At 41.0% G+C, this 26,669-nt stretch overlaps 2 protein-coding genes across 2 annotated transcripts in view; one reads left to right on the top strand and one right to left on the bottom strand.

Moving 5' to 3' along the window:
* The window catches only part of LOC101160266 (ephrin type-A receptor 4-A), a 30,315-nt gene extending 9,160 nt beyond the window's left edge, over positions 1-21,155 (bottom strand). Inside the window, exons 1-7 of the mRNA XM_011486673.3 lie at positions 15,926-21,155; positions 15,424-15,491; positions 13,440-13,637; positions 13,027-13,137; positions 12,272-12,626; positions 1,223-1,378; positions 135-629 (exon numbers count right to left, since the gene is read on the bottom strand). Coding sequence (XP_011484975.1) covers positions 135-629; positions 1,223-1,378; positions 12,272-12,626; positions 13,027-13,137; positions 13,440-13,637; positions 15,424-15,491; positions 15,926-16,082 — 1,540 coding nt within the window. The 5' untranslated portion in view covers positions 16,083-21,155. The remainder of the gene's footprint in view (positions 1-134; positions 630-1,222; positions 1,379-12,271; positions 12,627-13,026; positions 13,138-13,439; positions 13,638-15,423; positions 15,492-15,925) is intronic.
* A 1,020-nt stretch (positions 21,156-22,175) lies between these two features.
* On the top strand, positions 22,176-26,224 carry LOC101160023 (C-C motif chemokine 2). Its single transcript, XM_004079174.4, has 4 exons — positions 22,176-24,922; positions 25,008-25,122; positions 25,571-25,648; positions 25,746-26,224. The coding sequence occupies exons 1-4, from the start codon at positions 24,847-24,849 to the stop codon at positions 25,879-25,881; spliced, it is 405 nt and encodes a 134-aa protein (XP_004079222.1). The 5' UTR covers positions 22,176-24,846; the 3' UTR covers positions 25,882-26,224.
* Positions 26,225-26,669: the final 445 nt, after the last annotated feature.

Genomic DNA, 26,669 nt, shown 5'->3' with positions numbered 1-26,669 from the left:
GACCTCATCTCCCTGTAGTAGCGTGTTTTATTCAGCTGACCCACTTACAGATTTAATCTATTAGCAGATTTTGTTTTGCTACCTGAGTCAACAGTATGACACATATTTCACACGCATACACTTCTCACACTCACCAGCTTGGTTTGTTGTGACGCTGACAGATGCACTCTGCGCAGCCCCTGATCCACTAGCCTGGGAGACCCCATTTCGCGCATAGACGATGAAGGTGTAGTGAGTGTGGGCCCTCAGCTCGCTCACCACCACCTTGGTGGTCAGCAGGTCGGTCTGGCTGGGAGAGAAATGCACATCTGGGGTGCAGGGCAGACAGCTGGAGATGGGGGTGGAGCTGGAGCCGGGCCTTTGGAAGACCCCTCGGCCCAGCGGGACCTCAGGTCCAACAATCCCCTGGTCTGACTGCATCCCCACGCCGTGCTGCTGAGCTACAGGTTGGGGGACCGTCCGGTTCCTTTCGACAGGCCGACGTTCAGACTGCCCAGTTTGACAGATGAGACACTCCACATTGTAGCCGATGTCGCTCCTTCCTCCAAGGCGGCGAGGGGGGGTCCACTCCAAGACCACCGATGTCTCATTCACCACAGAGATGAGCTGCTGTGGAGCTGATGGTGGCTCTGAGGAAGACGACGGTAAAGAAAAACATTTATGAAACATACCGAGGATGGAAAAACTGTGGAAGAAAGGGTGGCGAGTTTAGCTGGGATGTTCATAGCTTGATGTGTGTACATCTGGCATTACATTTGAAAGTATATGGTCTAGAAATGTTTTCAGTGGTTGGGTTGTTTTGGTCTGTGGCATTTCATTTTTGTGTGTGCAAGAGTTTGCACAAGTGTGTTTCCATTTTTCCCAGGCCAAGGAAACCATGTGCTGCATGTAGACATAATTAAGTTTAAGACACACAGAGCAAGGTTTTCAAATCTGCTGCACAGACTTAAGGAAAAAGTGAAGACATTTAATCACTTCTTAGTGCCTTCAGTTATCACTACCAGACAGGATGTAGATGGCGGCTTAGTCATAAGTAATGAGATCATGAAACAGGGGTGGCATTCAGACATGTTTCTATCTCCCTCTGTTAGGAAGAGATAGACAGTCGGGGAACAATGACTATTCTTCTTTTTATTTGTGAGAAATGCACAGGCACGCATGGACACAAACTGTTTTCTGTTCTGCATTAACTGTTTGTGCATGTCTGAGGCTGAGTTCTTACGGGTGCACGCCATGGAGGGAGGGTCAGCATCTGCACGGAAGAATCCTGAGTGGCAGTCACACACATTAGCCCCGTCTCTGAGCGAGTGGCTGTGGGGAGGACACTTGGAGCAGCCAATGTCCGAGGATTTGGCTTTGTAGAAACCAGCTGAACAGGCTACAGAAAAAGGGAAGACACTTTTATAACAAAAGTTTGCAATTAAATTTGACACAAAATCAGACTTACTGGAGAGAGAGAGAAAAAAAAAACAAATTTTTCAGAAAACTCCGAAATCAATATAAACATTTTTTTAGGTGAAGCAGGAGATGAGGAAAAGCTAACAAAATGGTTTCTGAAAATGTGTTCATACAAATGTGTAAAAATCTGTGATGTCTAATGAGCAATTTTGATTCTGCAACTGTGTAATAATATCCTCTATTGAAAATCAATAAGATCTTCATTTTTGCTACTTGATGAATAATCTGCACTTGGACTGAAGAAATATTAATACATTTTAATGGATGTTATAAAATGATTTTTTTATAAATGTAAAAAAAAAAGTTAACTAAAACATAACATAGGTAGGATTATACTTGTTTGCTTTTTCCCCTCTCCATTTTAAACAATTATTCAAACTCTGTTTGACAATCGTATTAAATGGATTCACTGTGTCACATGTGCTGTATGTATTAGGGCAAATGTGTCTATTTATGATTAGGAGCAATTATAATCTCTAGAAGATAGCATCATTTTATTTTATTTTTTTTCCAAATCAATTTAAGAATCTTAAATGTATTTGATGTATGTTTTTATTGAATTTTTCTTTGTTTTTATACCTAAAATTGATCTACATAAACCCATCAGTTAATATAATAAGGAGTAACAACTCTGTAGTAGACTGTTTGGTATCTTTGTACCTGTTAAATGGTTACGGAACACACACAAAAATGTCTGAACTTATCCTTAATTTTTCCATTTCTTTCCACGTTGCAATGAGTTATATCGATCTATCTATCTATCTATCTATCTATCTATCTATCTATCTATCTATCTATCTATCTATCTATCTATCTATCTATCTATCTATCTATCTATCTATCTATCTATCTATCTATCTATCTATCTATCTATCTATCTATCTATCTATCTATCTATCTATCTATCTATCTATCTATCTATCTATCTATCTATCGATATAGATATATCTATATTTATTCAGCTATATTTCCTTGAGTAACAACATTTATAGAGAAAGCCAATGCATAGTGATCAGAAGATCAGAAGGCACTAGACCTCTCATAGCTCCTGATGGTCCCTTTACCAGTAGTACCTTATATGGATAAGTGTGTTTTTTTTGGTTAATTTTTAGTACAAATTTTCAATTCGTTTGAATCCACACTTGTCTGAATTATCTTTACCATTTACTTTAGAAACAAAACGCCACAACATTGAGTAAAAACCTTGTATTGGACAGTAAAAATATTGCTGCTACTATGTCTTGCCAAAATAGTTTAGCTTTGGCTTTGCTTCTGCTGCAAACTGTCAGCCATAAAGAGACGTGATTTTAATATGTACAGGATTAAATAAAAAACATTGATTTAGGTGTGCAAGTTTATTAAAAACTCAGAAATAGCAAATACTTAGTGTTGTGAATTTAACAAAGGGATTAAACATCATTAAATATTTGATATTGTGGCCACATTTGATCAAAATACTGGGAACATTTTGAAATTTTGCATCCATGTTTAATTTGCAACATCAATGAGAGATGGGATGTTTCAAAAAAGACAGTGAACAAGAATATGTTCCTTTTTCATCTATTAACCTTTTTATATGTGGAAATATGAGCAGTTTAACATATTTTTTTCCACTACCTGGTTCCATTAATTTGATTCAAATTCTATCTCCTCAAACTGCTAATAATTTTGGACTTTTTTTCACCAGTAGGTTTGTATTCTTACTTGATAAGGTGTTTAGAGTACAATGTTTCATGTCTTCTTGAGCAACATTACTTTAAAGAAGCACTTTTCTTGGTTGAGTCAACTGTTGGAGATTGGTGGTTCAGCTGTGTACAGGCAGCAACCGGCTGATGCATTTCAAACACTATATGGAGGCAAAAAAAGAAAGCATCTGCAAGATGCAAGATATGCAAGATGTTCACAGATAGATGTTGCATTATTTAACACTTCTGGTGAGCTTAATGTTGAACCCTTCAAAGGTTCCGTTTCCAGTCATTTTGAAATCCTGCAGCAAAGGAGTCACCACAAGTTTTTCTTGAAATTTTGCTCTGACATTCCTAAAATCAACAAAACTCACTATAAAAAAATGCCTACCTTAAGGGCAGACTGCAAGGTACTGTCAACACTAAGTTGTCAGGCTAATACAGTTAACATCCCCTGAAGGAAAAGCTGGAAAGGAGTGAATCCATTTTTTATTCAGCATATCTCTCCGTTGGACTTGCGAAATATTAAGAGAAAGAAAGAAATAAGGCAAAACGGGGGGGAGGGGGTTTAGATGTTTTTTTTTTCTTAAATTTTGATGAGCATCGAAGCACCTACAAGAATATTTAATGATCAGCTCCCCCCACACATAGAGGAGACACACAAGAGCTGAAAGCATCAAATCTAAACTGTGCCGGCAGCCCACACCAACACAACTGACATTTAAATATGTGAAAGAGGAGCAACTGAGAAATAGAAAGGGTGACGGGGAGAAGGGGGGGGGGGGGGGGAGAAATCCTCTCTCTGTGTACTGAGGAGTTCATGCATTGACAGAGCAACAATACAATAAATGAGTGCATAATTATACTGCTTGACATCCACTGGTGAGGAGAAAGAGATGGGGAAGCCTGGCTGGTTTGAGCTTTTTTTTTATTTCTGTTTACTTTTAGAAGGAAATCCTTCTTTTGTTTCAGCTGCAGTCTTTTATGAGCACCTTTCTTTTCATCATCAGCTCCTATTCATTCTCTTCCTTCGGTCTCAGCAACTTTCCCAGCTTCATCTTTTTTTTAATCCTTTCAAAATTTCCAAGGGAGATGAAGACATCCCTGTGGGAATGGGGAGGAATGTTGGAATTATGAGTGCGCAGAAGCGTGCGCTCAGATGTGTCAGTGTGCTTTACGACGCTCTCATCAGTAAATGAGAAGGAGGAAGTCTCCTCTGTAATCTCCTCAGACCAACCATCCTGCCCCATTTGTGTGAGTCTCTGCAGATTTGCTCTTTCACACACTCATTTGGCCTCCCTTTCACGTTTCACAATCTCTTCCATTTGCTCCCTTCGCACTTCCTACTCGACCTCCACTTATCGGCCCGTGTGGCTTCGATTTCTCTCGCGGGCTTGCTCTATCTCCAAACCCGTCTTCTGTGTGAGAGTCAAGCCAAGAGAAAGCTTTAGAAAGCTGCCATGTGTCATCCCGCCACACTGATACCAGATGAGAGAACCAGAAAGCTATAAATTCATAAACACATTTACAGCTGATAAGACTGCCTATCATCTGAGAGTATCAGGAATATCAAGAGTGACAATGCAACATTTTCGTCTGAAGCTGTAGTCCCCGTTCTTTTGTTTGCATCAAGAGCTGCAGGAAAGATAGGTAATTCACCAACGTGGAGGAGAATTATTTAAGCTGTTCAGAACGTTAAAGTCCAACTCCAATCATCTTTTCATCTATCTTTCATTCATGATTATGGCGTTTTTAGCCAAAATTAGCCTGTGTCGTTTTCTAGAACACAGTTTCTGTAGAGCGGCATGAGCTCATCAGAAATTCGCTTGCGAGTTGTGGGCCTTCATTTCCCGTCATCCTTTTGCTTACACACTCTCCTGCTAGCTTACAACCCTTCAGAACCACAACCGGACCAGTGCAACAAAAATGAGCAATATTGGAGTTATGCAGCTGTACAGATTTGAGTCAGATGCCAGCTTGGATGAGGAAAACAAAGACATGCATAGATCTATTTGTCTGTACGTAGATACATCAGAATAAAGCAGATCAGTGAGGTCGTGGTCCACTCACTGTAGCGTATACATCCCCACTACAAGCTTTTTCCAACAGAATTTTTTCATGTCCTGATTCACAACTATTTGACTGACAAAATGCTAAAAAAAAGACTTTTATTGTTCAATTTTCTTTATATATGTCCTCCAAAAAAATGCCACTTGTTAACCCGTTAATAACAACAAAAACATCACATATATTGGAGTGGGACTTTAAGGCTGATTAAAGCATCCCCTGCCAGAAAGCAGAATGCTGCCTTTGTCTATGAACCATCCAGTCCTCTCTTCCTGCCTCACAGAGGACTGCAGGATGAAGAGAAAGAATGGTATTTGAAGCCATAAACTTCTGTCAGCACCCTCTCACATCTCTATTCTCCCTGCTTTCTGTAGCCTTTTGTGTCTTCCTCAGGTCTGGTTCAGACAGAGGAGTTTAGTGCTGGTGACCTGGAATAAGAGCCCATGAGGGCATCATTAACCCATCATTAACCCCATGATACAGAGGCAAGTGCAAAGACCAGTAAAAAGTAGGAGGTCACAAAAACACAGAACTGGGATCCAGCGATAACATACGGTGGAAACTTGAGCAGAAGTGTGTGGGGTCCCATTAATATTCTACTTGCTTGAAAAGACGGATAATTACACTCAAATCAACTGTTTGTAGAATGCAAAGGAAAGGGGAAGGCTGAGGGGGAGAGAAAACACTGGAGAAAAAGAGACTGACAAGGAGGAAGAGATAAAGAGGTGAAGAAAAAAAAGTGGGAATGACGAGGAGGAGGAGACATGGAGGGGAAGGTGCCCTTTGATTGTTATCAGCATTGTCTGCATTTGCATATGCATTCTTCTGCAACCGAAAATGCAAATGCAGCTCATTGCAAATCCAGCTAAGAGCCTCGTCGGCACACTGTATGTGTGCAAGTGTGTGTTTGGATTCTCCTTGACCCCATGTTATCTGTCATCATCCCTTGTTTCATTGCAGCGGAGGGGTGGGAATGGAGGAAGTACCCCTGACTGCTTCAGTCTGACACTTGTCAGTGTGATGGATGAAGGCAGGGACGGATTGATGGATGGAGGCATGGATTGATAGACTGTCACACAAGCAGGAGGGACACTATTAATCAGCAGTGTCGTGGCCCCTTTAATTAAAACCCAGAGAAATGCTGGGGATGAGAGTTTTAGATTCCTCTACTGTATTTGTTCATGGGGGAGGGTTACTTCTCAAGTGCCAGTTTTAGTGGGGGCATTTAGGAGTCAGTTTTCATTTAGAAACCTTAGAAACACACTCAGCTAAAGATGCTGCTTTCATGAAATCCAAGTATTGGCGGAATCCGGTTTGGAGAGAAATCTGAGTTGATTGGTTAGTGTGTGTCTGCCCAAAGCCTCGGCGCAGCATTAGCATGTGAAAGAGGCTCTACAACAATAACCCTCCTCCCTATCAGACACACATCATCCCCACAACCACCAGCAGCAACACCCCCACCCCCCCCCCCCCCCCCAAAAAAAAAAAAGAAGAAGAAGAAAAACCCCGACTGTGGATCAGTGAGAGGAGTTGGAGAAGAGAAAGGAGGGATAATGAGGGAGAGTGAAGCTTGTTCGGATGCCAGAGAGCTTCAGACAGCCTGGTGAAGCTGGCAAAGCCCCCCTACGTTTAGACCAACCTGCAAGAGCGAGACAATAGCGCTCACGCACGCATGTGCGGGGCCTTGATTGTGATGCTGGAATGCAAATCATTCCCCCCACCTGAGTTTGGTTCAGACGAATGCCCGTGCCACTCCAACATCTCTGCTTGCATTGTCACCTGGCACGCAGAAAACACACTTCCACAGACACACAATCTTCCTCTTCCCCCTTCTCTAGGCATTCTTGGGCACTTTTCCAAGCTGTGAGTGTATTGGAGGGAAGGCTTTATTGGGCAGAAAATCAGAGATACAGTACGCGCACCAGATCGCACAAGCGCACACTTACTCTTGCACCAGCAATCCAACATACTCTGCGTCCAAAAATGCAGTGCAATAATTAGAGGGACTGAATGCGGAGATTACACAGTCATTCCTGCCACAGCTTTCTCTTTCCTTCAAAATCTCTTTATCAGTGTGGCTATCCTTCCCGTCTGCTTCAGTCCAAGTGCTTGCTGCTGCTGACGAGACACTGCAGGTGCACTGGAGAGACGCACAACCGTGAAATCTCCATGGAAAGCATGAGCGCGCACACACACAGGCTTCACACACAAACATTCCACCCTCCGTGCGTGGAGTCGAATCAGACAACAGGGAGAGGCTGTGAAACAAAAAAGGCTCTTTTTCATTATCCAGACGGTTAGCATTTCTGATTCTTTCTGTTGTCTCGTTTCCGATCATTCCAGACGGATCGCAGCTGTCAAACTTTTGACGTCTTCATCTCCTTCGGTCATGACCCCGCACTCTGTGCCTGAACTCTCCCTGGATGTACATATGTGAGAGGCTGTCAGTCACCGTTTCTGACGTCTTCATCAGGCTCAGTCATGACCCCAGTCTTAACAGGGGCTTTAGAAAAGAGGGGGAGTTCCCTCTTTCTTGTGTTTTCTCTACGTGTCCCCTTTGCACCCGGGGATGGACCCCCAGCGGGGGAGGAGCAGCCGTGTATTGATGCCTTCTGCTGTCAGTGGCCCTCTTTCAAACGTCCCTCTCACCCCATTCAACATCTAATCCCTTCTTCCTCTCTGGAGCTTCTCCCCTCATCATCTTCATCCTCATTATCCTGCGTCAACAGTGAAAATGAACTTTTCACATGGCACACGGCTGTTGCACAAAGGCTGCTCTTGTCTCAGCTAAGTTCAACTAAAGGTGTTAACATATTTCACTGGAAGATTCATCTAAGTTTGATTTCAGTTCCTAAATTCTAGGAAAGCACTGGCAATATGTTTAGCTAAACTGACTCCATGAAATGGTTCTACCTGAGATTAAACTTTTTGTGTAATGTTTTTCGTGTCAGTGATGTTCTTAACACGCAGAGATTATAGAACTGCTTGGAAATTCTGCTGCAAGTATTTTGGATTAAAGAACCACTACTGAGGATTTTGGGTTGTTGAGAATCAGGACAGGATCAAAAAAGGCTGTTAGAAAAACCTTGTGTGATTTACAAGCTATTACGGCAAGCCACAAGCTCCCTGCTGCACTCTATTCCGATGCATCAGCTTTTAGACAAATAGATCCATGTACGTACGTCTTTGTTTTCCTTGTCCGAGCTGGAATCTGACTAAAAACTCTCCGGCTGGATAGCTCCAATATTGCTCACCATTTTTGTTGCACCAGTATTGTTAAGTTAGGGGTTGGAGGGGCTGAAAGCTAGCGGGAGAGAGATAGTAAACAAAAAGGTTATGGTTATGGAAAGTGAAGGCGAGCTTACTTCATGCCAACAGTTCCAATCATAACTCAAAGGCAAATTTTTGATGAAATACTGCTGCTGTGCAGGAACTATGTCCTACAAAATGATAATTTTTTATTTTATTTTGGGCATAATGGCATAATAGTAATAAAAAAAACACTGGGAACACTTTTCAATAGACCAAAAGATGATCAGAGTGGACTTGTCTCCACTTCCTTCCTCTTTTTGCTGTAATTTCTGTTAAAATACAGTTCAAAATGTTTGAACTGCTTTAAATCTCTTTGGTCTGGTAATAAGGAGTCCTAATATCTCCAGAAACTCAGCCAGCTTTCTCCAAATGTTTGGTTTGGCTGTACATGTTTGGAGCCATTACCAACTGAATCTGAAGATGTTTCAACCAGGGAGAGATGCATCCTTCTCTTTGTGGATGAGTATTCAGCTGAAGCGAGTGACTTCTGGGTGATGGAAATTTCTGAGGTTCCTGCCAGCAAAATACTTTGGCCTGCTCGAGAAGTACACACATGTAGAAAGATGGGCCAGAACACAAGTATGAAGAATCTTGGAGAACAGCGCCCAGAAGAGTGGGACTTTGCTCTCTGGCACGCATAAGAAATTGCACAATGTCTGAGGACAGAAAACAGTTGCCTACTCATGCATTAATGTTTTACAGATTGTGTTTTTTTTCCACGCTCCTTCATTCCTTTGAACCCATGCAAAATTCACATTATGAAAACATGTTATGGTGTTTTAGGAGCTTATGTGGACTATTTCTTGGCGAGGGGAACTCATATTAGGGATTTCCCCAAATGCCAAGCTCCTCATTGAGTGCATTACTCATTTTCCTCGGTTTATTGAGAAACAAAGCCTGTAATCAGAGGTGACTTTCCCTCGTTCCTTCAGTCTGTTATGTGCCTGCAGGGAGGCCAGAAGATTAGGGAACCTTTTGACCCAGTGGACGAGAGAAGAGAAAGATTTTCTATCTACCTTCCCTTCATCCCTGCTTTCCCTCCCCTCACCGCTGTCCCTCAAACAGCGTTTTGTTAACTAGAATCAGGAGAAACCCGAGGTGTTTATCTCACACTGCAGGATCTGAGATTCTGCTTAGCAGCATCCTGTATTCATTCAGGCACTGATGGATTTCCACTGAGTCAGCTGCTCCCAGCCAACAGCCTGACAGGCAGCAGGAACCCGAGAATGAAAGGAGAGGAGCCCTGAGGCCCTTCACATCTGCTGGAGGTTCAGCAGAGTCAAGGAGATCTCCTAAATCTAGTTGAGGAGAAACATCTTTCAGACCTCCTGGGCCACCCCACCAAACTCCTCCCCTTTTCAGAAGGAACAAATGGAGCAGACTGGGTAAAGGTTTCAGAGAACATTTGTCACAGGGAAACTTCTGGCTTAGGTCTCACTGCATTCAGGGAAAGTCAAGTTTTGCCCTCCTCCCTTAATTGCCAACTGCCACTAAAGGGCATCCCCCTCTTTCTGTCCATCTCTGAGGCTTTCCAAGCAGCTCCTCTGTTCTCCATGAGTTATAGGTCTGTTTGTTATACAATTAGCCCTCTGGGACAGGCTTCATAAATGAAACTGAGGGTGTAGATCAGCAAGTTTTTTCCTCCTCCTCTTTCTATTGGTCCCCGTCCATCTGTGTGTGCGTTGGAATCAACATTTTGCGTCTCCCTTGCACATGTGACTGAATAGTTGGAGGCAAGTCATGTGGTAAAAATGTCTCCAGCGTGTCTGTTGTTTTTACATTCTACTTTTTGTACAAGTTTAAAAAGTTTCCCAAGTCACAAAGTTCATATAGAAGCCTACATCTTTTCCACTTTCATTTGAACAGCTTCCATGTTTGTTTCTGTAGGACTGAGACATCTTTTTGGTCAGATGGCTGGGTCTACGAAAGCATACTTTTAGTTTGAGTCGGCCATTTAGCGGTCCTCGTTCCAATATGTGAGCACAACAGAAGAATGGATTATTAGAACTAAGTGAGTTCAAGTCTCCAAAAGAAGAGCTGAGAGACTGTTTGAATTTTTAGACTCTCAAATATTTTATCTTAAAAACAGCTTTCATATTAAGTTGGACAAATTTACTAACCTGTTAATTGGAACGTTCTTAAGTTTTTCTTTTACACAAATGAGACCCAGTCTCCCCCTTCTATTCTGACTTCTATGAATATTTGTCCGAAAACTGGAAGTGCAGAACTTGCACAGAATGCCAAACTAGCTCTAAAGGACCATAAATGTAAAATAAGTAAATTTCCCAACGGTATGGTTTGGGTGTGTTTGGCTAACAATAAATGGCTGATTTAAGTCAATGTGAGTCGGAGCAAAAACGTGTTTTTCATCTGGTTAATAACAGTTGGCAGATTTTTCCTCTACATGGAGAGAGACTTAAAGTCTTACTTTTATTCAGGGTGCAGCAAAAAATGTTTACAGGTTAGGATGATCATTCTTAGTCCTGCACAATTTCAGAGAAGCCATATATTAAAGCTCCTTCATTGAATTTTTTTTTGTTTTTTATTGAATTCATCTTGAATGTAAAGTGCAAGTAACCCATTATTTTCTGTCTGGGTAGAGTTATGTGCATCTTTCTCATTCAATGGAAACATCTCCATGTAAGGTATATCCACCACAGAACAGCTGATGGGTTGAATTTAAAGTTAAAACACTAGGTTAGGAAAAGTTTCATAGCTTTTGCAATAAAAAAGCTAAATATAAACATATCTGAGAAAATGCCATGAAACCAATGAGGTAGGTGTTGTCCAGTCTAAAGTGTTGATCCCTATAATGAAAACAATACTACAGCTTGCCAAGAACTGGTGGTGTTGGACCCAACATGAAGACTGGGCTTGGTGGCACAAACTTCAATATTTAACCAACTTAGAGATGACACAACCAAGTGGGCAACAAAAGAGTGACAAAGCAGATGACCTGACAAAGAAAAACTGAAAACCCGGCACTTAAAATACACTGAGGATAATTGACTAAATGAAGACAGCTGTGGATGATCGCCAAACTTAACCTGGTGTGACAGAACATCATCAAAATCCTATTTAAGAACACATATTCACACAGCTTTTAAAAGCTCACTGTTAGTAAAATAAAACTAACAGTGTGTTGGAAAAGAGAAGATTTTTTTTGTCTCTAGTTTTTAATCTTCTTTAGTTTAAATTGCAAAATAACTGCACTTCATAAGATGTTCTAGTCACTCCTTTTAAAGTGACTAGGAGAACATATTTTAATGTCATGGCATTTGATGCTACCTGCCATTTAAACAAGAAAAAGAAGAATGTCATGATATTTATATGTTTTGTTAAAGTCAATAATAAGCTATATTTATGGAAAAAGGAATTGGGGGATTGTTATCTGTGTCATGTATTGCAGAATTATCAAGCCAAAACCATTTAAATGTCAGTAAATTTGTGATGTTTTTTCCCCCCAATATTTAACGTTTTTGGATTTTCTAAGATGTTATATGCTTATAGAATCTGCTATGGGAACATTTTTAAGTGTTTTTTTATGAAGCGTTATCAACAGTTTTTGAAGAAAATACTTACAAATCCTATTCTAATGGCCAAAACCTTCTAAAATATATATATATATTTTTCTCAGAGAAATTTTTCCGATCAGTTGTGAGAAAACAATAATGCTGCTGCATCAATGGTGACATAAAAAAAAAAAAATCTCACGCTCGAAGAGTCATGCCATCAATTGCTTTACTTACCTTGACATGAACCGCCCTTCTCCTCATATCCTGGATTGCAGAGACATCCACCAATTGGAACCAACCACTCTCCATCCGCTCCGCAGTACATTTTAGGTTCCTCTCTTTCTTCTGATTGGTTAACACATGACCCTCTAACCTCCACTAGGGAAGACGTGTCAGCACCGGTGACTGTGTCAGGAAAAGTCGCTAAATTCCGAATGGTGAGCGGACATGTTTTGTAGAAAACTCGAACCGAAACCAAAGCGATGCAGGCGCCGACGTCCTGAAAGGCCAGGTAGAAACCTTTCCGGTTTGTCACTTTCACATCTCGCACCTCTGTGTTGAGTTTCATGATACGGTCTCCAACATCAACCTGAACAGACAGAGAATGGAGCCGCTGTAATGGAATGTGTAGTGAAATGTGTCAGCTCCTATTAATCCAATTTGCTTTTTCGATCTGAAATGGGAGTTTTAGCCGAAACCGTTACGGATCCTCCGATTTTCCGCACTTGGCTCCCATTCAAATAAACTTTTATTGATTTCAGAGGTAAAAGCCCGCAACACCTAAAATCAGGAGACACTTTAGGAAGGGCTAAGCAAAAGCACCCCACTAACATTCCTGGGACAGCAAAACCAACATTCAAGATAAAAGTGCAAGTAAGAAAATTACAGCAAAGTGCCACAGGGTTTTATTTTCCCCATCATAGCAAATTAAAGTGAGTGGAGGAGGCAGTATACTGAGCTCAAAGTCTGACTCAGTTGTTTGTTGTTACCTGGGTGAAGCTCTCATCTGCTGCCACTGTGTCCACCTTAATGAAGCTGCTCTCTTTGATGTAGCTCTCTCTGTCTTCGTTTGACTCATGGTAGTACAGATTGAATGTCTCCTGTAAGACAAAAGAAGGCATTTGAAAAAAAAATAGACATGCCTATTAATTATCAACAGCGGCCATTTTTTTCTCTCTTAACAAACTAATGAGGAAGAGTGAGCTTTTTTGCCTGAGTAATCAGTAGCAGCACTATAAAAACTCCATTATCTGCAGTCATTACATCAACTAATCATGATGAAAGTTACAATATGAAAGAAGCCAAGCCTTTGTCAGAGATCTCTGTTGTTGGCCAGCTTCGGTTAAACTTTGTAAGATCGGATCAGGCAGTTATCTTCCGACAGGGGCCAAGGTTTATCTACCTTGCAGGTGCCAGTGACTCCTGGCAGGCTGTTGCAGTCCCTCAAAGTGAATTTGACTTCCACGTAGACCCGCTGAGCGCCGGACCGAGGGATCCAGTCTGTCCTCAGCCAGTTGTTCTGGTTAGGTCCTAAGACGTTGCACACCTGGTACGTCCTGATGGGGATGTTCTTCTCATCCATAATGCTGACTTCCTCCCACTTCAAAAACATAAATGTGGATCAATGCACCCGTTAGGTCATGCAGCATGCTGTAAATTGATTATGCAGAACGTTTTTGTCTTATCTGTTCCAAGGAAACAGGATTTCAAAGATTAGTCTTGCCCAATTAACTAAAATATAACAGTCAAGTATTAGACATTTATGTGGAAGTTTCAGATGAAATGCAGATAGAGTCCCCACAAGGATTCATTTGATGCTGCAAACAAGCATCCCTGCTGGGAGCTGCGGGTCAAAATTACAAGCATAAAAATTTCCCAGAAGAATGCTGATGCATAAATAAAAAGAGCTTTTTAGACACAGCACTGAAAGTCCACATCAGAAAATGTAACCCTTCAAATGGGTTTCACATAGAAAACTTTCTGTCCATTCAAAATCGGAACAAAAACATGCCTGATGCTTCTGCGCATTCAAGAACAAAGTTCATGAATGGACAACATTCTGCAGTGGACAGCAGTTCCTATGAAAATATGGTTTCTGCATGGGCTTTTCCACACAAGTGCAGCGGGTCCAGCCTTCCCCGCACCATCCATCTCAATGGGGCCGATTATGTGCCTTGTACTGTGACCCTTCAAACGACCGCTGAGCCTCCCAACTCCAAATTGGCTTTTTATTGGCACTGAATAATAATCTGCTCTCTCCCTGCAAGTCAGAGCTGTATACACTCTAAATGCGGTGTGTCCGGAGAGAGGAATAGGGGGAGAGCCACGGAATGAGAGGGTTTGCGGGCCTGTGTGTGTGTTGGGGGTGTTAAGTCTGATTAAAATGTCATCAAACTCCAGAAATTCACTACTAAATTGTTACAAATGTATTTACCGGTAGTCAAAAACAGATTTGTCAGTACCAGAACTTTGTTGGCGTTACATATGACAAAGTTTTAGAAGAGCACATTGTTTTACATTGTTACAGCGACCTCAAAATCAGCCTTAAAAAAAATAAAAATAAACTAACTATGTCTTGGATTTTAGAATTACTCCAGAAATGTTTGTAGTGTGTTGAGTGTTAGCTGTGCAAATGATTAGGACTGAGTATGATGCCCCCCACCCCCGTGGAGCTTTTGTTTTCCGACAGGAATCACACACAGCTGTCAGAGGAAAGAAAGCTTTGCGGTTGCCCCAACCATGGAGAAACTGTGGATGTGTGCAGCTAAGGGATGAGGAAGGTAGGGAGAGGAGGGGGGTCCCTGTAATCAAAAGCTCAGTATGCCGAGACCAGGACCCCATCAATCAAGCAGCATGAGTGACTGAAGAAATAAAATTCAAGTTCACCACGGCCTCCTGAAGCAACAAAGTGATGAGAGAAATAATCTGCAGGCAAGAAAGGCGAAGAACCACATCACAACAAGGAAAAGTACAAAAATGATTGAGAAAATAACAAACAAAACATGTATATATATATATATATATATATATATATATATATATATATATATATATATATATATATAAAGAAGTATCTGAAGGACTCTTTCTGGCAACTGCTCCGTAGTTCAAATCCCTAAAAAATCACACCCACCATCAAGCTGGCTTGTGCCGTTACTTCTGCCAAACACAACGCCAGCAATCTCATATTAGCACTTAGGCTTGGTGAACAACAGCACATTGCAAAATCTGTGGGATGATTAGCTTCAGCTTTCAGAAGTGTGTGTGTGTGCATGTGTGAGGAGACTAAGTGTGTGTGTTCAAAAGAAAGAACTGGTTGTAAACAGCAACTAATAAGAAGACAGAAGAAAGAAATAAAAGAAGGAAATAAGGAAGTTCCCACTCACTCCTCCTTCTGAAGGGCGAGCAGCCCATTTCAGCTCTCCTGGCACTGTTCTGGTGTCCAGCAGGGTCACTGAAATTCAAACACACACATGCATGGAGTTTGCACAAAAAGTCAGGGTTTTAGAAAATTGCTATGAAACTTCTCACTTCTAAAAAGTGTTCAGTGTGTTTAAAAATAGCGAACAATCTGGCTCACTTTGTCAGATTCGTTTTCTTTGGTTAAACATGAAAGAAAACCGGATACTTTTTGGACACGTTGAATTATGAAGTCATACATACTAAGACGGAAATTCTTTGCAGAAATCATTTATGGGATCTAAATAATTTTTCTGCGTCTCCATTGGGCCATTAGGGTGAACAATAGTGCAACTTTTTCCGCCCTTAAAACCAACTTATTGAACAGTCCGAGTTGCATCTAAATCGGCTTGATCAATTCAGGACGCGCCGCAGTGCGCGCGCCGCATCCACCGTGCGCATACGGACCCTCATTTCTTCCGCACTCACCTTCGTTGGGGGGATAAATCCTCGTCCTCGAGCTGGAAGCAAGCGTAAGGATCCAGATGGACGCCGACAAGGTTCGCCATAATTTAGCAGCCATGTGTGCCGCCTGGAAGCCTGCGAGTTCCCTGTTGGCTCCGCGCGCCGGCTGATGCCGCTCCATCCCGGTGGGAAAAGTGTGCGTGAATGAAAAGCAAGTGTGAAAGAGAGTTGGATGCAGCGGCAGATAATAGGGCGGTCTCTCACACTCTGAAACTTCCCCTGACAGTGAATGACATGAGCCTAATGGCACACAGAGCTGTGGGTCAGGAAAACTGCGCGTCAGTGGGTTCTCTTTGGAGAAGACTTTGCAGTTAATTTTTAAAATGGAAGTAAGGAGGCATCAGACTGACAATTATCTGATTAAATATAAGTTTGCCTTTAAATTAAGATACAGATAACACATTTTTTATGACTGTAAGTCATTTTTAAGACCCAAAAAACATTTTAAGTGGTATTTTATAAGGTTTTAGAAAATCCTCAAGAAAAAACATAAATGTTTAAAAGGTAAGAAAAACAACGAACTGTCAAAAGGATCTGACTTTCTTACATTTAGTTTTATTAGTCACAAAAAATGATAACACTGTTGAAAAAAATAACTCAGCTTTTCCTGGCATCACTTCTTTTTTTGTGAATATGTCAAATTTCCCTGTCAAAGGGTTGGGCTGTCTGAATTTCTTTGAAGTTGTAGGCGGCTCTTTGTCCTGAGGAGCTGTACAGCTGAAAAACCGAGACTACATCGCCACCTGTTGGTGGCAGCTGAAGCAAGGAAACACGCCGTAGGTGAAAAATCCTCCATAAGAGGCTGTTGGAAATTTTAAGGCTATAAGAACATGAGGATAACAAGCTCCAGTGAGTCCCCCACCATCTGTCATCTGCACTTGGAAAAATGTATCATCCCATATGGGGATAATAAAGAAAAAAAAAATAAGTGGAAGAGATTTTTACAAAGAGGCGGTTGTAAACAAAAAGGCGGCGTGTTGTGGCCCAGTGTGAAAGCAGGATGGGACAAACAAAGAGCAGTCTCCTGACCCGTCCTCCTACACTCCAGTACACATTCACTCTTAATGGCTCGGCTTGAAGAACTTTCATTTGCTTTGTGTTTCTCCGCTATCTTCTGCACGGTGGAAGAACAGAAGGTGAAACAAAGGCGTTCTCACATTGCAAAGGCAGTGGGAATCATGCTCTGATGACCTGCACCAAAAGCATCCAAGTCTCAGCAGCCAACACAAACTGTTTGATTATTTTTAGGGAGTGTTGTTTTTAAGTTAGCATGTTTGTGAGTCCATGTGCAACACTGTTGGCCTGTCCCTCGCTTGTTTACGCGAATCGTCTTGATTGGTCTCCATCTTGCTTTTGTGTTTTTGCAGTTGCTACGCTAAAACCATCTCAGTCCCCTGTAAGGCCTCACAATTGACCAAGGAAGAGCATCTGGCACTTTGAGATGGCGGCCACCGAACTCCCCGCTTCGACCTGCCACTCTCCGCCATAATACCGTTTTTCACGTCCTTTTCTTCCTCTGCAGCACGATAGACCGCGCAATTACAAAGACCCAATTAGACAGGAGAGGAACTCGATTTCACTCAGGGACCAGCCGGCCAATCGTAGAGGGTGCAGTCCGGCGAGGGCCTATGGTGCGGTGGCACAGGTGGGTGGGACATGGCGGTGACATAGTGGAGAACGCTCCGTTGTTTCTGGTCATTTGTGTCACCAAAGTTTTGATTGATGATAGCCGGAATGTTTTTCCCACTCTCCCCTGAGATTCCCAGCCCTCTGGTGTGTGTGTGTGGGGGGGGGGTTCCACAATGACATCCCAGCCTCGAACCCTTTGGTTTGGCCCTTAGCCCTCTGCAACACAAGCACACATCTTCTGACGTTTTGTCCTGTTTGGGGCCCCAGATGGCTGCTGCCCACACATCTGCATTGGAGAACACTAAATATAGGCGCTGAATGTTTGTTTCTCACTGTAAACGTAGATGTGCTTTTAGACACTTACAGATCTAATCAAAGATGGCAAAAAAAGGATTGGAAGGAATAAAGTGAAGTACAAACAAAGTGTAAATGTAAATCTGTGCATGTGTGGTAAGAGCGTAAAGAGAAAAGCCCGGGGGACGGTAGGTGTGTAGGCGGCCGAGAGTGATGAACAAAAGAAGCAGGCAAGAGAGACGAGGAGCAGCACGTTGCCAGTGAGGATCTGATTGGGTAGGTGGGTGTTTGGGGTGGGGTGCTGAAAGAAAAGGATCTTCCATCAAAAACTGTCTTAGATATTCTTGGAGCGAACAAGGGTTTTATTTGGTTTGCAGCCCTACAGAGCGCTAATATCACCCAGGGAGCGAAACCCATTTAATATTCACACAACTAGACTGGTATTGTCTTGGATAAGTGACAGATAATAGTCAGAGTTTCTAAATCTGCACAGTGTGAGTGCGTGCAGTTGAACTCCTCGGGTCGACAAAGCGTCATTAGCATGTCAGAGGCGTTTTGCTTCTTCCACAGCAGCTGCTTGTCTGCTGATTACTCAGTGCATGTGTGAAGGCAGGAGGATGTGCAGGCCTGTTTATGTACATCTCAACAAATGAAGGGAGGAAGGTAGCCTCAAAAACATCAAACCATTAGTGCGTCATTGTTTGCACTTTGAAGACGGAGTGAGTCTCCATTACCGCCTTGGTTTGGAGCCTAAACGTGTGTGTGTGCTCGCAGAGTGTGTTTGTGTGGAGTGTTTGCATGTGGTTGCATAAACATGGTGTCAGAGTGATGAGATGTTCTCTGCATCCATCTGTTCGGTTGGCATTTACATCTTAGAACTATCACAATGAAGAAGAGATAAAATAGCGCAGATTCTGCTGCGATATTGTTGGTTTTGTCACCAGAGGAGACACCCGGGCCGCCTTTGGAGCTTAAAACTCCACTCCGATGTGATATGTCTACACAGACGAGGGGTTTAAAGTGTTTGCGAAAAGATACGTGAGCTGCAGTGTCTCTTCCTGTGGATGTGGTTTTGTTTCCGAGTGTGCATCTGTGCCTTTGTGGACCTACAAGTGTATGTTCACTGTTCAATTCCTCCTTATCTCATGTCTCTGCGGAGAGCTCGGTGCTGTTTCCCCCCTTGGCGATGTGGCCCGGCTGGTATTCTGCGCCCTCGTCTCCACTGATAACAAACCACCCTAAAAATACTCCTCTTTCTCCCACTCTATCGCTCCCTTCCACCTCTGTACTCCTCACCTCTTCTGGCTCACTGTATCCTCCAGAGTTCCCCTGGCCATGAGTTAGCTCTGCCTGACTAAAACACCTCTAGGCTCTTTGTCAGATTTTTTGAAGTCCTTGTCTTCTCATCGTCTGCAGACTGTGGATGTTGGGCAACAAAAGTGGTTCAAGCTGTTACATCACCGCTTATTTACCACAATAATTCCTCTTCCCCCCCACAGACACTCCAGTCACCCACGGTCTGGACACACGGGGCAGATGGCATGTAGGAGGAAAAAGTAAGGACAGAATCTAGTGGGCTCACATATTTGTATGTCAAAGAGTCTACAGAGTTACCGTTTAAGAGTAGAACAATGCTGATTATGATAAATAAGGCTTTTTTTCTTAAATGCCAATGTCACCTCTTCTTTTTTTGGTCTTCTTTGCTCTGGCACGCTTTAAAGGACATTTACATTTCTGTAGGTTTGAGGACGTTTCAGTCTAATTAAGAAATGCTTTTATTCCACTCCATTTGGCTACATTTAAGATTCAGGGTTAAAAAGATGCACACCCATTTGAGTGGATGTTTTTGCATCTGCGCCTTTCTTTCAGCCCACGCCCACGCAGGTAAGCAGAGGGGGCTTCGTGTGGGCGGACAACTCAATGGTGACCCTCTCTGTGTTTTTACCCTCACCCCTTCTTTGACCCCCCCATCCCCAAATCTTTTCTTTGGTTCCATCTGATTTGCAACCCCCCAGAAACAAACAGCTTTTAAATTAAAAGAACGTACATTTTGTACTGTGAGGAAGATATTAGATTTCTTCAACAGACAAGAATAAGTCATAGTAATGAAAAAGTTGCACTAATCAGCTTTTTCTTCAGCTACTTTAAAAGCATGAAATGATGTGTAATGAAAAGTGTTACTCATTGAGTTGAACCTTCAAAGACCTGAGCGATCCCCCGTGGTTCTGCCAAGCTTTTTCTAGCTTTTGTTTTTTGGCTTCACATGGGTTTTTCCGCCTTTAGTGCTACTATTTTGGGTTGGTCTCACGGTTCTGTGCAGCTTTAGTGATAGTAAGCAAACGTGTCATGGGGAATGTGCAACCTGCAGCATCGGGCAGTGTTGGTCCCTCTCATAATTTTATTTGATTAAGAATTCACAGGAGAGGATGAAAAGGAGCTGCTACAGAGCCAAACATCGCCGTTGTCCTCGGGCTCTTTCTCCACGGGGGGTCTGGGGGAGTCCCTGGCTAGCTGAGCTGCTTCCTTGTTCTTCCATGCTCAGGAAACACACACTAAGCTGAACACATCTGGCTGCTCATCTCTGCACAAACACAGATGTTTGCATGCATGCAGGTTTATCTGGTGTCTGAGGTATGTGTTTGTGTTGGTATGTGCGTGGGCGTTTGCACATATGTGCTGAGTACAGTTGCATGTGTGGATCCTCAAAGCTATATACTGTATATGTGCATGTTAGTTTGTTGAGACAAATGTCTGTTGGTTTGTGGCTAAATAGATGTGTTTTTTTTTTAATTCAACATTTATTTCTAAAATTGACAACATTATGTATTAAGAAACTTTCTTGTCTATTTTTGATCTTTTATATTTCCTTTCTCTTTTTGTTTTTCCCACCCCTTCCCCACTTTGACCCCCCTCTTTTCTCCTTCAACTTTTCTTAACTCTCACCATAAATCTTCCTCCTCTTCTCCTTTTAACATCCTGAATTTAAATTGCCACTCTGATCATCTTTTGATCTATTGCAAAGCAGTCCCAGTCGGCTTTTAATCACGATTATACCGTTTTTAACCAAAATCAAAAAACCTGTGTCGTTTTTCAGGACATAGTTTCTCCACAGCAGCAGGAGCTCATTAGAAATTCGCCTCAAAGTTGTTGGTTGTACAGTAGGTGCCGAGTATGCTTCTACCAATGTCCATCATCCATCTGTTGATGTGCTCTCCCGCTAGCTTACATGGACCCCCTCACATCCCCAACCTCAAAAGAGATTGGGGATGTAAGAAATACTCAGAAATTCAATTTTTAGATTATTTTAAACATATGTCCTTCGTTACGAGAAAAATGCTACAAAACATGTTAAAAACACCAAAAACATGATTTTCATCAAAGTGAGTCTTTAAATTAGTTGTTCATATTCAGGTTTAGCCTAAAAGCCAAAAAGGCTTTTTACAAATGAAAACCTGATTTATGCAAGGAATTTAAAATATAATTCCAACTGTAACCATAAAATCTCTTCAGCATGGTGGAAGTGTATATAAGATATTTTGTGATCCCCTACGCCAAAAAATACGACTTTACAAATTTTTGGAGACTTTGTGGAGCATCAGTTGCACATATTCTGGGGATGTTTCCTGATATATCAGTATTGGACGGAGATAAAAAAAAAAGTGTAGATGAAGCTCCCCCCTCACCATTCACCTGGGAAGGATTGAGATGGTTAATCTACAAAGATTTCCATTAATTCATTCGTTTATTTATTAAACCTCCTAAATCCCTTTCAGGATCATGGTTCTGCAGGATCCAACCCAGCTGCTATTGGGCAATAACAGGGCACACCTCCAACAGGTCACCAGCCTGTGACAGGGCCACTCACTCACATGCACACCTAGGCGCAGTTTAGAGAAACTAATTAACCTATGATGCATGTTCTTGGAGTGAAGCTGGAGTCCCCAGAGAAAACCCGCACATGCACCAGGAGAACATGCAAACTCCACTGTTAGGGTTATGTAATTATCATTTGCTTACACGCTATTATCACCATATGATTGTCTAAGTCCTATCTTTCAGTAAGAAAACAATGACCTGAAAAGTTCTGATTATACAAGAATATGATGTTCCTGTACTGCTTGATTGAATGACCTACTTTTATGTTATCAACCCCAGCCACCAATAAAACCAGACTGGATAGACTGAGAAGGCAGAACTCCTCTGTGACAGTTCGCGCTGTCACAGACCGATTCTCCTTCTGCAGAAGTCTAGCAAAAGTTCTCATCTCCTGTGTGGTCCTTCTCTTTATTAAGGAAAAAGTCAGAACCCTGACATCCACACAGAAAGGTCCCAGCTGGGATTTGAACCAGGGCCTTCTTGGTGCGTGTGAAACAAGAGCACCACCGCACAGCCCTCTAAATAAAAATGAAGATAAAAAAACAGTTGATGACTATAAAATCCTGAGATTTATGATGCTGGCCTAAAAAATGGGGATTACCAGAAGATGACAAAGTGCCTAAAGTGGAAGAATTGGTTGAAGTGATGCTCAACAGCTATAATATGGAGAGACGGACATCTTCACTCCGGTTGGAATTTGATAAATCCGATTCTATTTGGGAAGGATGGCTACAATACATTAGACAATCGAGATCTGACCTTGTGTAGGACTGGTGTAATATGCAAGAATGTATGCACTGTGAAAATATTGTATAAATATATAATGGACTGCAAATAGAGATTACTTTTTTGTATTGGTTTAGTTGTTTTCTTTTAGTAAGTGGTTTAGTTCCTCTATAACAAACATATAATAAAAACAACAGTCATTAAATGTATACACTCACTGATAAATAAAGACAGCCATTCACAAAGTCTCAGAACTTAAGAACAATAAGCTGTTTGAAAGGGAGATGGGCATGTATCTTATTTAAGCCCACTTCCTTATACTGAGTCAACTTTGACAACATAAAATACCAAAATGTAAAAAAACAAACAAAAAAAATACACACAATATATTGATATTACCAATATCATCATCTGTATAAGATTTATCAAGCACCAGCATTTTATGACATTATAACAAATAAGAAGAGTATAGAAAGAGTGACCATATGAGTATTTGATGTAAACATTGAAAACAATTTTTTTGGTATTTTTAAGTTGACTAATGTGTATGCGTGTACATTTTACACTGATCAATCTTTTTTACAAGGGGCTTTATTTTTTCATTCCATTTGTTAATAACTATCTTTGTAGAATTTAACACAGTTTTACTAAACCTAACAATAAATAAATTACAAAAAAGAAAAATCTGTTGAGCACTGGTGGCTTCCATTTGCAGCTGGATATAAAGAAAATAAATGTCAAAAGTCAACTGTGCTTTAGAACTTTGTTTTTAGATGATACTTTTTCTGTTTCCCAAATAATTCTTCATATTTCTAAATTTAAAAAATGTAGTTTCACTAACTGATATAGTACAATAAAATGTGTTTTTAAAGGGGAGACGTTTGAAGTAAACAAAGTAACTCGTTAAAAAAATGTGAAGCCTGTATTTATTTTAATGGTAATCAATTTGGAAGGGACATTTAAAGTTTAAAAACTGTGTGAATGTCTTTCACAGTGAAAGGCAGGGTGTTAAGAAGCTGTGTTTCATAGAGGATTAACAAGGATTAGGCTGTCAAACAAGACAAGCATCAGCTTTATCTCATTAGCTTTCCCCTTATCAGTAACAACTACAAAAACCTGGGCATGAGCACACACGCTGAAAAAGGGAGATACAATATTAATTAAAACCCATACCTGCTCTTGTGCCCTTAACTGTCTGGGTTAGAATTCACACCGGAGCGTTTAGGAAACTCCCTTATTTTTCTTTTCCTCTAAGACAAACATCATGGGTTTGTTCTGTAAAGAAGCTTGATATTCCCCTGTCCCCTGTGGGTTACGTAATATGTGTGCTAACTATGTCCTCCTCTGGGGTCAGAGGGAAAAAAAATGGAAACGAAACTGCAGCCATTTAATGTGGCGTATGTTTGGATGATGCATTAAACTGAGAAGCGTAAGCCTGACGTGGGAGGACAGAGGAGCTTTTAGGGGCGGCACTGGGGAGGGTCGGATTTCAGATCCATTCTTCGTTATTCTAAAGAAATAGGAGCTTAAAGCTCCTCTGGAAGTCTTGTTTCCTCTAAACATCACAAGACTCCCAACCTTCTTTATCGCTCCCTGATCTTTTATCATCGGGCTCCACAAGTTACCTTGCTCAGGTAAATGGGAAGAAACATTTGTGAACCCAGAGGAGGATTTTGTCACTTTACAGACTCCATAAGCTTCACTGCTGCAAGCAGCACTGTCATGTGTTTGCACTTGATAAGTGCAGGAAACTGGAAATATATGTACAACTTAAAGATGCTATCGGTTTGATGCAATCTAGGTCGGCTGAGCGGGATGCGGCGCCTTCACCTTTTCAAAATAGGTCAGCCTAGTGAGATGGGGATTTTCAAAAGCATGTTACAGTCCATTGGGTTTCACCACTAAGCAGTATCAAGATTCTGATCAAGGTTATGAACCGACTACTACTGTTTTAAGCAAGAGTTCATTTTATATAACTGCAATGTTATGTCATCACAAGATAAAGGTGAGTCTTCTGGACCGGAAGCTGTAGATTTTGCTTTAAAATCATTTAATAGAGTAATAGGAGTTAAGCTCAGATGATGAGAAGAGTTTGCGTCTCATTAAAAGAATTGGGAAACGCAGAAAGGGGTAAATGTAGGGAAAAGGGCAAAGGTTGTGTGGTACTCTCCAATAAGCCCACGTCAATGAATCATGTACAGTCAACGTAAAAAAAAATTAGCATATTTTGCTTTCGTATAGCTTTAGGTTTCCTGTTCTCAATTCGGTAGCCACAGCATTAGAAAAAAGGTGTGGCAAAAGATATATAAACATGCTGAGATTTCTAGGCTCCTGAACTCATCTGACTCAACAACTTCAACATGGCTATCAGAGGTATTGCTGCGGCATCCCTTCTCTGCTTCCTACTGGGCATGCTCTGTCCAGCTCCAGCTGACAGTAAGTTCTTACTTCTCATGTATTTAATTGTCTATTGTGCATTCATCTGAAATCATTGATTAAATAATTCGTTTTGTTTTTGTAGGTGCCCGTTCAAACTTATCCTGCTGTACAGCATACAATAAGATGCAGCTGCCCTTCCAACGCATTAGGGGCTACAGAGAACAAACTTCCAACTATTGTCACATTGAGGCCATCATGTAAGACTCTTTCCCTCCACTTTAGCCTGCATTCATCTGAGTCTTTGAGAAAGAAATGTAAAATATGTATTTTTTTAATTATGAATTAGGATTTCATTTTATAAGCAAACAAAAATATAATTAAAAAAAGATTGAATTTGGTGATGCACCAGATGATTTCATACTTCCAAAAAGGCAATTTTTTTCTTTCTTTATTCATTTGAATAAAGATTGAAATTGTTTAGTAATACAAATAATATAATAAGACACACAAAAAATATATTTTTGTAAAAAATGTTTTGTAGAGTTTTCTCTCACAATGATGGGGGAAAAAAATCACAAACTTCAAATAAGTAATTTTTTAAAAAGTCTTTGCCATCAAATGAACCAACATTCCTTTGATTTCACTGACTCTGTTCTGTGTTTTTTTCAGTCTAATGTGTCTCTTTCATATGTTTCTCTGTGACAGTTTCTACACCATTAATAACAGGCAGTTCTGTGCAAATGCAAAGGAGACGTGGGTGAAACATTCTCTTGAATTGCTGAGGTATGACATGCCAACAAGTTTCAAATATAAGACTTTGTTTTTCAGGTGTTCTAAATAAAAATGACTTTTTATTTATTTAATCGTGTGTTTTTTTCAGCACAAAACTGAAGAGAATGTCCAAAATCCTCCCTGGACCAGAGAAGGCAGTGATGGAGAAACCCAAAAACCCTGAACTGTCAAAGACCTTGGAAGTCATACCAGAGACCTTCCACAACAAAACTGAAAGTGTGTAAAAGAGCAACAATTGAAAGTTGTTACAGAAACAATCAAGTGAAAAGTCGTTGGAAATAAAGCAAACTTTTTTCCGTCTAATCATTCTGATGATAGATTTCAGTCTCCTACAAAAATCCTTATCCTCTTTTTGCTTTTAGGATTTTATTTTATTTTGGGGGTTAATCACCATTTTATCAGCAAATCAAAGATTAAATTATTTTCTTATATAAAAAAAGCTCTTTTAAAATGTTTTTCTTTGTTTACATTATTTGCTCCACCATTTCTTTTTGTTGATTTGCTTACTCAAGTGTTACTATTAAAATGTGATAATAACAAATACATGTATTTTAAAGCAACCTTAAACTGTTGTCTGTTTTTATTTTATGATATAAATTTGCAATATAGTAAACATTTTACATTTGTTTTACTCAACAATAGCATCTACTGAAATATAACAAAGAAAACAGACCAATTCATTAATCGTCAAACACACATTTACAATCAATAGATGATAGATGACCCTCACCTTAAGTCTAATGGGTAAACGGCAGCACCAGATGGTGTTTATTTCAAAGGGAAAATCTGATAAAGGTGTCTGCATTTCATTAAATTGCTCTGGCCTCTGCCAGATGCGTGCTGTGCTTTACCGAGATGCAGTTTTGTTTTAGTTCAGATAAAGACAGCTCTTGCACTTGATAAGTGCAGCTCCAGTCAGGCGAGATGTGATGCTCCTCCTGAAATCTTCACTAGATGGCAGAATGTACTTACAAAAACTTTCTCATATGGTGTAAATTGACAAAATTGGCAT

The sequence above is a fragment of the Oryzias latipes genome, chromosome 17 (assembly GCF_002234675.1).
Source record: "Oryzias latipes chromosome 17, ASM223467v1".
Classification (NCBI taxonomy): Eukaryota; Metazoa; Chordata; class Actinopteri; order Beloniformes; family Adrianichthyidae; genus Oryzias; species Oryzias latipes.
Note: the sequence above shows the minus strand (reverse complement) of the source record. Positions and strands in the feature narration are given on the sequence as shown.